The sequence below is a fragment of the Mustela putorius genome, unplaced genomic scaffold (assembly GCF_011764305.1).
Source record: "Mustela putorius furo isolate JIRA1106 unplaced genomic scaffold, ASM1176430v1.1 tig00003834_pilon_pilon_pilon, whole genome shotgun sequence".
NCBI classification, from domain to species: domain Eukaryota; kingdom Metazoa; phylum Chordata; class Mammalia; order Carnivora; family Mustelidae; genus Mustela; species Mustela putorius.
In genome coordinates, this window is record NW_025421987.1 from 44,381,181 (window position 1) to 44,392,895 (window position 11,715).

The following is an 11,715-nucleotide window of genomic DNA, read 5'->3' on the forward strand; positions in this document are numbered from 1 at the left end:
CCACCTCACACTGTCGGCCAGCATCACCTCTTGCTACACTTTCCGTGGCCGTGAACACCCCAGGGAAACGTGAACTACTTGAACTAATTGAACTGACTACTTGAATTTCCAAGAATATTTCTTTTCTTCACCCTGTGTGTCTTTGTCCAAACTGTACTCTCTGCTTGGAATGCCCTTCCCTAACTTGTCAACCACTATTCTTCAGGTCAAACACTTTCCTGTGCTTTGTCTGCACAGGGTATAAATGCCGTCAAAACAATTGCCTTATAGATTATTTTGAAATCGGAGACATAATTTTAAATTTCTGTTAAATATCTCTTGAATGGGCCAGATGATTTGAAGAATGTACTTCCTGTTTGTGTATTTACCCTTGGCTGGACTGGGTTGCAGGTACCCTGGGACTCGCCATAGGGCATGGCATAGAATGAGCATACAGTGGCCTTGTTTGCAGAATGAACGAGTGCATGAAGGAATCCAAACGTGGTTGGGTGCCATGGGACAGTGCAATGGCCTCCTCAGGGTTCTGCTGTCTTTGTCTTTGCCTCTCTACTTCCAGGGCTCGTGGAACAAAGTGGTGTCAAGATAGAGCCTCTTCCCAAGGAAGTGAAAGTCTTCCTCCTGACCACTGCCCAGGCTCCGTACTGTGGTAAGTTGGGGGAAAGACATGTAGCTCAGTGGTGGCCGAGGTGGGGGGTGAAAGACTGGGGCAAAGAGGTCTAGGAGGGGTGGGGGGGCAGCAGCGACTGGTCTTAGATCCTGAACTTTCAGAGCTGGTCCAACCCATTGCTCTGCTTCAGATGAAGACTTAAGGACATGTTACTGTCTATATACTTCTCCTAGCTCCTCCTGTCTTCCTCCAGTGTGGGTTCTCTGCAGTATGGTATCTGGAAGACCCCCAGACCCCTCCGTCCTGCATACTTTTTTGCTCCCTCCTTGGTGTCCACGTTATGCATCTCCCACCCTGGCAGCCCTCCCAGGTCAGGGTCTCTGAAGAATATTAAACCTTGTCCTCTGCCCTCCTTCCCATACATGTGCCTATTCCAGTTCTTCCCTGTTGCTTCTAACCATGGCAGTTCACTGAAGCGCAGATGCTGGTAAAAGATGTTCAATGTGAGAGGAAAGTGTGTCTAAGAATCTATGAAATCCAGCCCAGGCTGGAGCATCATTTTTCCCTGTGCTATTTGCATCTTAAGTAGAAGGACTATACTTCCTTTTTTAGGCTGTTATCTGGGATCTTGTCTGGTTTATTGTAGGTACAGGACAAAACTATGCTGGTTAGGATGATAAATTATATGGCCATGCTAATTCTAACTGATTTGGGGGTCAGCTTTTGTCTGGTTGCTGGAGGGATCTTTATGGCCATTCCTTCCCTGTACTGAACTTCTGGTGCCATGTGATGTGGGGCCTGAAGCTCAGACTGTGGTCACAAACTTGCATTTGAATCTCAGCTTCTGTGCTTGCCAGACATGTGATCAGGAGATAGGACTTAACCTTTATGAACCTCTACATTTGTGTGTAGAAAATGAGAGCAGTAACATACCTACTTCAAAGAATCAGCTGTGAGGATAAAATAAACTAGCATACAGGAAGTTGCTAGCACAGTGACGGGGAACTTGATAAGTAATATGATCCCTTTCCCTTTATCAGTCAGAATCGGAGGATACTAGATGGGGGTGCTTATCATGCTAGAGAGAATTCCTGGAACAGGTGGGCTACAAAAGTCCACGATGGACTTCTCACATATATCCACTCACCTGACAACACAACTCTGAGTAAGGTGTGAGGAAGGAGAGGCTCTGAGAGGTGAAGCCTCTGCCCAAGGCTACACAGTGGGGTGGAAAAGGCAGAATTCAACTCCGGGTCCTCTGGTTCCCAAATCTATTCTCTTTCCTTGCTACCACCAGCTTCCGCACTGGCCTCTGCTCTGCTTCTGAGAGCCAGTCGGTGTCAATGACATAAGCTTTGACAGCCCCAGGATCCAAGCTGTCTGGGAGGGTGGGGATACCACAGAGACGCCCAGGCTGCCACAGAGAGGGAGACAGTCATCTCCTACACATGAGTGGGCTTCCTAAAACTCTGGGGAGGAGGGGAGAGGAGGGTGAGTGCTACATTTTATGAGATCTTATTTAGTATAAGAGACATCTTTTTCAGTTCTTTCAAAATCACAACACCAAGATAATGTCAGCAAGCAGGGAGGAGTGGGATGTTCTAGCATTACAAGTAATAACAAAAATTAACATGTATCGAATGCTTCCTAGTCACAGGCACTGTGTAAGGACTTTGTAGATATTATCTCATTTAATTCTCATTCAGAACTATTTTTATGACCCCCAGTTTACAATGAGGATCTGGGACAGCAGGTAATCTGCTGCTAAGAGGCAGATCTCAGATTCCTGCCCTGCTGCTCTCTGGGGCTTGGTGTGCATTGGGCACCACTGACCTCTGGCCTGGGCATCTGCTCTGCTTTGGTTTCCCAGTGCATCACAGCCTCGTGGAGTTTTACTTGCAGGAGCCAAGGAACAAGGACACCCTCATCTCTGTCACCTTCCTGAGCAGCAATATTACTTCCTTGGTCAAGATCACCATGTACGTAAGTGTCCCTGCTCACTCACACACACACACACCCCTCCCATGACAGCCCTGTGTGCTTACTGGGGATGGCCCGAGCCCATCAGTCTAGAGGTGGGGTGAGGGCAGTACCTACGACAGATGCACCCACAGACACATGCTGGGAACTGTCCCAGGTTCAGGATCAGTAGTGAATCCAAGGATGGTGTATTTAGATAATACCAGAGGAGGCCGGTGAGAGAAGTAATGGGATGTCTTCAGGGCTAGTAAGAACATGAGAGTTGGGTCCCTGATAGGAAACATTAGTCATGTAAATCCAGGAAGGGGGTATCAGTGATGTCAGCAAGTAGGAGGACCTCAGCCACTAGCCCAGGGAGGGCTGACCAGAGCCTGAGAATTGTAGATATTATCTACAATAGATACTCCTGGAAAGTGGGTGTGGTACTGGGTGAGTTCCTAGAACTGAATCGCAGGCAGAGGGTCAGTTAGCAAGTGAGTAGGAGGAGAGCAGGGCTTGAGGCCATGTGGCTAATCCTTAGAACCAGGCTGAGCATTTCCTTCCCTTGGGGGCACATTTGGGTCTACCAGCTGGCAGATATTATCTTGACGCTAACAGGAGTCATCTTGAGGTGGGAAGATAGAGAACTTCAACTATAGGGAGGCTCAAGGCCGGCAAGGGAGATGAACCCAGCAGCAGACGTGCTTGTCTCTTTAAAAAGCAACTGGTCATGGGGCACCATCCTGCCCTGGGCCTGAGGGGTGGGTCATGTGGGGCAGGTGTCTTTATGATAATCACCTGTGACCATCAAAGAATAACCACTCCTAAAAAGTAAGCAAGCCACTGAAGGTGTTTTCAAGAGAGATGTTAAAAGGATTTAAGTTTCCTGGCTAGCTTTCTATAAAAGTCCAGCCCTAGAGGCCCTCGTTGGCAACCCTGTGGACCCCTCTCACTCTTGAGAGCTTTTTCTGTATCTTCACTTAATAAACTTCTATTGCTTGTGGGGCCTGGGTGGCTCAGTCGTTAAACATCTGCCTTCAGCTCAAGTCATGATCCCAGGGCCCTGGGATTGAGCCCCGCATCAGGCTCCCTGCTCAGTAGGCAGGAAGCCTGCTTCTCCCTCTCCCACTCCCCTTGCTTGTGTTCCCTCTCTCACTGTGTCTTTCTCTGTCAAACAAGCAAACAAACAAAAAACCCCAAAACAAAAAAACCAAAACTTTAAATAAACTTCTATCTCTTTACTAAAAATAAGATAAGATAAAATAAAAATAATGATAAAAAGCAACTGGTTAGTTAATCATAAGCCAGCAGGAACCAGTCTAATGAGAGGTTGCTGTCTCAGGCAGGGTCCAGTCCAGAAACCAGAGCCCAAGCCCGGAGTCCAAGAGAAGGAATCGAACCCAGGGAATTAATTACAAATGTGTAAGGAGAGCTGAAAACCCAAAAGGTTAGTGGGGAGGCAGTGCAGGGATCAGCAACAGGGAAGGGGCCAATGGCCTGTGGGGTTGTAGGAACAGAGCCCTGGTGGTGGTTGTGGTGGTCCTGGTGTTGGTAGAGTGCCAGCTGGATCCACCGAGGGAGGGGGCTGCGTGGTGGGAGCCGGGAAATACAGCCCCTCTGGAATCACAGTCCGAAGTGGTCTCCCCACTAAGTGTGCCTCCTGCAAGTTAGACCTCGCTGGGACCTGCTGGCACGGGAGCCTGAGACGGACGTGTGGGTTGCGAGGGGCGGGATGAAGCACGAACATGCAAACACAGGAATAAGTAGTGCATGTGCACGGATGTGTCCAATTGTCCACAGTGGTGGGTGTTAGGAGAACAGATAAGACAGAGCCAGACCAAGGCTGAGAAGGTGACGTTTGAGTAGTAATTCGCAGGAGTTACCCAATGGAGGGTTGGTGAGAATGCAGCCCAGGAGCAGGAGCGGAGAGCAGGGGGGAAGCACTGGGAGAGAAGGCTGGGGCGGGGGCGCAGCTCAGGGCCAGACCGTGCGAGGTTTGAAGGACCGGTTAGGGATTTTGGTTTTTATCTCGAGAGCAGTTTGGGAGCCAATGGGACTTTGAAGCAGAAAAGTGACTGGATCGGATTGGAATCGAAAGATTCCTCAGGCTGCAGCGTTAGACATTAATTGTACTAGCAGGAGATAGCAGGAGATACGAATTTCCGCCCAGAGGAGCACACTTCTGGACTCCCATACACCCTGCCACCAGCCAGGGCTCCGGCTCACACAGGCCACAGAGAGAGAGGGAGGGTGGGCAGGCAGGATCCTAACACAGACCTTCATGTGCCCACCTAAGTCTTGCAGATAATAGCTGAATAATTTTCAGTAGATCAGTCTGAGGTCGTGTTATTTCCACCAGGTGTTTTCATTGCTTCTCCTGTGCTTTGGTAGATGAGATGACGCTAGCAGGAGTCAACACAATGACACACAACTGGCCTCTGGTGAGAATCACCAGAAGAGCAATAAACCCCACTGACCCCTCCCCACCCAAGCCCCGCCCCAGGCCAATTACTGCTGAGTCTCTGGATGTAGCCTCAACCACTACACTTTTAATTAAAGGATTTTTTTAAAAGAATGTATTTATTTATTTGACAGAGATCACAAGTAGGCGGGAGTGGAGGCAGGCTCCCTGCTGAGCAGAGCCCCATCCCAGGACGCTGGGATCATGACCTGAGCCACCCAGGCACCCCTCAACCGCTACACTTTTTAAAAAGCCCCCCAAGGGACGCCTGGGTGGCTCAGTTGGTGGCTGCCTTTGGCTCAGGTCATGATCCCAGCGTCCTGGGATCGAGTCCCACATCGGGCTCCTTACTCGGCAGGGAGCCTGCTTCTCCCTCTGCCTCTAGCCTACCACTCTGTCTGCCTGTGCTTGTGCTCTATATCTCTCTCTAACAAATAAATAAAAATCTTAAAAAAAAAAAAAAAAAGCCCCCAAGTGATTGGAAGGGACGTCCACAGATTATTTCTTCCTTCTCCCCAAAGCTATTTTTGTTTTACTCTTTTGTAGAAGACTCAAAACGTGGCTATCTTTAATTCCTTGGTTTTTGTTTTTGTTTTCCTTTTTGCAGAATAGAAATCGAAAAAAAGGAGGGGGGTTTATGTGTGGTCTTTCCCTACTTTCTATAGCTTTGTGAACCCCCAGGATTTCCTTCTAATTAGAAAATTTACCCAAATCAAGTCCTTAGGTTGCAGAAAAAATAAAAATCAGACCTGAGAGAAACCTAGTGACCCTCAGAGAAGTAAGAGAACTCGGGTTTATTTTACTCTGGCAGACCCAGACTGCTCACTCTGGAGATTCTGGGCCCCGGGGAAGCAGGGTTATAGAGCTTTTTATAGGGGAGTGCAGGGGTTCGGGTTCCAAGGGCTGGGGGCAGGGGGAGCTGCTTTAAATGGGAACAGTGCAGGGAGCCTGTGGCGGGATGCCTGTTTATAAAAGCAGAAAGGGCTGGTTATCTCTTGCTCTACCCCCAGAGATAGTAACTTTCTATCTGCTGGCCTTCTGGGCCTGGACCTGCTCTGGGTAATTTTCCTCTTCAAGGTCACTCACAGCATCCTTCATACCCTGCTAGTTTGTAACTAGCTGCTGTAATCCATGCAGCTTCTTAAAAGGAAATATCTTATTTTGTCCCCCCTCTGACATATTCCAAAACACTTCTTAAATTAAAAAACAAAAACAAAAACAAACCAGGAACAGCTTTTAAAGTCATATAGATTCTTCCTCAAAAGAAAAAAACAAATTATATGACTAACCTGGGGTTAAAAAAGGACACGAAGAAGACATTTTCTCACTCCAAGAAGCCAGAAAGGAAAGAGAAACCATGTGGTTGAGCCATGTACCCCTGTTCGATGATCCCCAACGCCCCCTGCTCTCCTCATCTTTCTACAGGCCCCACTGCTTCTGAGCCTGGAGAGGCTGTGGGCTCGACACAGGAGGCAAGTGCCTTCTCTGCACCCCAGGGTTTTGCTCAGTTTGGTGGAATCCCAGCAGGCTTCCTTGCTCCACACCCGAATCTTGTCTTTGTCACCTCTCTAGATTGGTCACTTCATACTCTTTCCATCTTGGGCCAAGAGAGACCTGAATTTTGCTTTCACTCTGGGTCACTTAGGTTGCAGTCTAGGCATACCTAACCCTGTGGGTCAGGCTCATGGCTAGAGTGTGGGGGAGCCGGAGATTAGACACAGGGCGTGTGACTCCAAAGCCACACAGTTGGCAGGAGACAAATCCTGGGTACCACGCCAGCTCTGTCTGGTTTCAAGATCCGTTTTTTGTTTGTTTGTTTGTTCCCATCCACACATCCAAGCTCGGCCTAGTTCACACAAAATTTATGGAGCTTAATGCCCTAAAAGAAGGCTGTACTTCTAGTAGGTAGATCTGAAAGTGAAGATCTTCTCCAATTTGGAATCTAAGAACACAGACTTTTTTTCCAGATATGAAAATCCAAGAGCTACTATTTTGCTGTCATGTCCACTTGTTTGCTTTCAAAAATCAACAACTATTTTCTGAACTATGTTAAAGCTGTGAGTATATGCACAGGGGGCTGGTGAGTATGATACAAGGGATTTTTTTTTTTAAGATTTTATTTATTTATTTGAGAGATCACAAGTAGGCAGAGAGGCAGTCAGAGAGAGAGGAGAGAGGAGGAAGCAGGCTCCCTGGCTGAGCAGAGAGCCCGATGTGAGGCTCAATCCTAGGACCCTGTGATCATGACCTTAGCTGAAGGAAGAAGCTTTAACCCACTGAGCCACCCAGGCGCCCCAATACAAGGGATTTTGATCCCCACCATCAAGGAGTTCTTTTGTGCATGACAGCTGAACAACACTACTAGCAGGAGCCAAGGGGGAAGCAAAGGCCAAATGTGCTTGGGTAGCTTAATTTCCCTTTCCCTTGCAGACCTAGACAGGAACTCCAGGGGAAAGGAGTAATAGCTCATGCCAACCCTCAGTGCCAGATAAACCAAGTGAAACTCAAGTTTCATTCTTCCCACCGAGTTTGGAGAAAAGACCGGACTACCATTGTTGGGAAGTTCTGCACTGCTCCTTTGCCGGTCAATGACAAGTAAGCCCCAAATCTACCCCAACCCATCCCTCCCCACCCCACTCCACCCTACCCCACTCCGGCACACCCATAGGACCAATACTGACCTTAGATGTGACATTTGTTGAGGTGCAATCTCATCACAGTGGTTAGCTTCCTCAATGAAGAGATGACAAAGACCCAGCATTTTCTTGAATTTACTATGAGGCCATCTTGGGATGGAGGTGTTAGAAAGCCAAAGAGGGTGGAGAATAGCTGGGGTGGGGGTGAGGAACAGAGAGATAGCGCACACCCCTTCACCACTTTATCCATAGCCAGATACTCCCTGGATTCTCCCAGACTTAATTGTTTTCTTTAACTCTTTAAAAAAATAATTTACATTATTTTTAAGTTTATAATTCAGTAGTATTAAGTACATCCATACTGTTGTGCAACAATTATCACTTCCAACTTCCCATTCCCACTTCAATATAAGAAACTTCATTTTATCTGATATATAGCTGGATAACTTTATATATAAATATAGAACCTATTTTGTATATGTCTTATTTAGTTTCTATGTATGATTTTATTGGAACAAAGATTTCTTTTCTTTTTTAAGATTTTATTTATTTATTTGACAGACAGATATCACAAGTAGGCAGAGAGGCAGGCAGAGAGAGAGGCCCCTCCTATGCCTCTAGCAGGGATTGATACTGTTCTTACCACCTGTGGGCACACGGAGGACAGGAGTAGTAGACTCCTATAATGGATGATCGTAGACTTCCTTCACCTGACATTATGGGTTCACAAGAGTGCACGACTCCTAGCCCCCTCTCCTGACTAATCACGAGCCTGCCCTGAGGGTATATACCTTCTTGTTGCTCTTCTTTTACAGCAAGAAGATTGTCTGCTTACCTGAGCCAGTGACCTTACAAGCAAGTGTGACTGTTTCTTTTGACCTGAAAATAACATGTGTGTAGTATAAGCCTGGACGAGATACATCCCCCTGGATTTCAGAGGAGGTTGGGGAGCTATGTTCAACTTATTCTAGGCCATTACTACTATAAGAAAGGCAAAATTTTGGGTTTTTTTCCCCATATTAACCACTTTAGAGGAGACAGATAGCTCATCTAGTGGAGCCTTGTCTCTATTAGCAATTTGAACAGCCTTACACAAATACCATTTCAGCTTTTTCTATTCATATTTAACTGCAATTGCCCCATATCCTTGAACATCTGTATCTAGGATTCAATAAAACATTCAAAAATGCTTTTTTAAAAAAATAATAAACTACCATGGAATATCTGAATGATTTGTTTTATTAGAATGGAATTCTGTTATGTACAAAAATGACTGTCGATAGGATTGGAGAAAATAATGGATACTGAATTCTCTGTACTAAAATAGCAATTGAAAAGAAGTTCTTGGAAAAAGAGAGGGGAGGGAAGGCAGGGAGGATCTTCCATCTGGAAGATCCCTTACCATTGCCTCCTCTGGGTATCTGGAAGGTTTTGGGGATCAGAGAGATCTTTTGAGAATAGAAGTGGATTTTCTTTGGGTCGGTGTTTCCCCAACTTTGTTATAAGTTACCTCGCATCAGCATAGTCCAGCAAGAAACAGATGATGTGCTCAAATTGGGTAATTTGCAGAGAATTTAATAACAAGACTGTTGACAAAGGTGTTGGTAAGAAGTGGAAGGACCACAAAGGATAGCGCGGCTCCCTGGGGCCAGGGGCCCTGGCAGCTGCTACTGTGCTAGGTCTGAAGAGGCAAGAGGGAAAAGCACCAGAATCCCGAGACTGAGAGGGGCTCTTTTTTTTTTTTTTTTTAAGATTTTATTTATTTATTTGACAGACAGAGATCACAAGTAGGCAGAGAGGCAGGCAGAGAGAGAGGAGGAAGCAGGGTCCCCGCTGGGCAGGAAGCCCGATGTGGGACTCGATCCCAGGACCCTGAGATCATGACCTGAGCTGAAGGCAGAGGCCTAACCCACTGAGCCACTCAGGCACCCCTGAGAGGGGCTCTTGACCTTCAGCCAAGGGACACAGTCACGGGGCAGCAGTCCTTCAGGGAGGGGACCTACTTGTGCCCCCCATTGAATGACACCATCCAGAAGCCAGAAAGTAAGAGGCATGCTGTTGTGAGCCAGGGGGTAGAGCAGGACAGGGAGGGCTGGAGAGTGGCTGCGCTAGGGGTGAGGAACTGAAATAACGCACACCCCTTCACCACTCTCTCCATAGCCAGGTACTCCCTGAATTCTTCTAGACTTAATCGTTTTCTTTAACTCTTTAAAACATCATTTTAATCATTTTTAAGTGTATAGTTCAGTAGTCTTTTTTTTTTTTAAAGATTTTATTCATTTATTTGACAGAGAGAGATCACAAGTAGGCAGAGAGGCAGGCAGAGAGAGAGAGAAGGAAGCAGGCTCCCTGCTGAGCAGAGAGCCCGATGCGGGACTCGATCCCAGGACCCTGACATCATGACCTGAGCCGAAGGCAGAGGCTTAACCCACTGAGCCACCCAGGCACCCCTATAGTTCAGTAGTCTTAAGTACATCCATACTGTTGTACAACCATTAACCACTTTCCATCTCCCGAACTTTTTCATCTTCCCTAGCTGAAACTGTATCCCCATTAAACAGCTGCTCATTGCCTCTCCCCACAGCCCCAAGTAATCACTATTCTACTTTCTGTCTTTGTGATTTCTACCCTTCTAGAATACCTCATACAATTACACAGTATTTGCCCTTTTGTATCTGGCTTACTTCACTTGGCATAATGTTTTCAAGGTTCACCCATGTTATAGCATGTGTCAGAATTTCCTTCCTTTTCAAGGGTGAATAATATTCCATTGTATGTACAGTCCACATTTAGTTTATGGATTCATCCCTCCATGGACACTTGGGTTACTCCATGTTTTGGCTATTGTGAATAATGCGGCTGTGAACATAGGCATGCAAATATCTGTTCAAGACTTTAAAAAGAACCTAAATAAATGTGCTTTGAAAGAAACTGCTACTTGCTGACTCATGCACCATAGTAAAGGCAGGAAAATGACATAACCCACAGGCTGCAAATGCTTTCCTTGAGCCGACTGCCTCCCCAGACTAGAGAGCTCAGGTCTTTCTCCGGGCTGCAGAAATGCAGCGAGAAGATAGGGGATGCGCTGTGAATACTAACCTACCTGCTTTATTTTCCGCACCATCCACCATGGTCAGTAGGACCAATAACATGTCTGAAGAAACTTTCCCCAATATACAGGTTTAGAGTTCATTTTTATTTTTCAAAATCTAAAATCCCTCTTCCTTTTACTTCCACCCTCCTTCACCCAGGATCCAGGCAAGAACCTCCCTGGAGACAGGCCCACCCCACCTGGAGCTGTGTTAAGGCTGCACTTCCTGTTCCTTGCAGCTCATTTGCCATCTTGGGAGATACTGCGTAGCACATAGCGCTTCCTTGGCTTTTCCTACAGCTTATCGATTTGAAGTGTGTGCAAATTATGCTTCTACGATCAGAATTGCATTACGTGATGCTGATTGGGATTACACGGACCTGACCTGTTTTTCCTTGTCCTCATACTTTCAGTTTTGCTTTTGGACACACTCTTGTGTTACTTTGCTAATAGCTTCATACGTTAAAGTGCCATTAGACTCTCCCACATTTGATTTTCCTGCCCATGGGAAACTTTAGGTCATCACCTTAAATGAATAACCAGTTTCCCTTATCACAAGTTAATACAATGAGAACATAATGTTTAAAATTTCAAGAGACTGTGGCTTGCTGAAGGCTCTACACTCCAGGCCTATCTTTTTCTTTTTAAAAAGAGAAGATCAGGGGTGCCTGGGTGGCTCAGTTCGTTAAGCGGCTACCTTCAGCTCAGATCATGATCCCAAGGTTTTGGGATCAAGCCCCACATCAGGTTCCCTGCCTCTCTGCCTACTTGTGTTCTACCTATCTGTCAAGTAAATAAATAAAATCTTTTAAAAATAAATAAATAAAAAATAAAGAGAAGATCGGTAAATACAAGAGAAATGTCAAAACCAGACTAAGGCCAGAGACTTTCTTCTGTATGTAATCAGCGAACTGATAGAAAACGAAAACAGAAATAGCCATCTCACCATGAGATTTAATGT

General features: G+C 46.3%; 1 protein-coding gene across 5 annotated transcripts in view; it reads left to right on the top strand.

Moving 5' to 3' along the window:
- The window catches only part of PLA1A (phospholipase A1 member A), a 28,557-nt gene extending 17,122 nt beyond the window's left edge, over positions 1-11,435 (top strand). For 2 of the 5 annotated variants that reach the window (XM_004772803.3, XM_045088427.1), the window contains 4 exons: positions 557-646; positions 2,478-2,586; positions 7,458-7,622; positions 8,479-8,892. In XM_004772803.3, the coding sequence (XP_004772860.1) occupies positions 557-646; positions 2,478-2,586; positions 7,458-7,622; positions 8,479-8,563 (449 nt within the window). In that variant the 3' untranslated portion in view covers positions 8,564-8,892. Of the gene's footprint in view, positions 1-556; positions 647-2,477; positions 2,591-3,908; positions 4,014-7,457; positions 7,623-8,478; positions 8,893-10,914 lie in introns of those variants that run through there. The other 3 variants (XM_013046061.2, XM_013046062.2, XM_004772807.3) reach the window with 3 other exon arrangements.
- Positions 11,436-11,715: the final 280 nt, after the last annotated feature.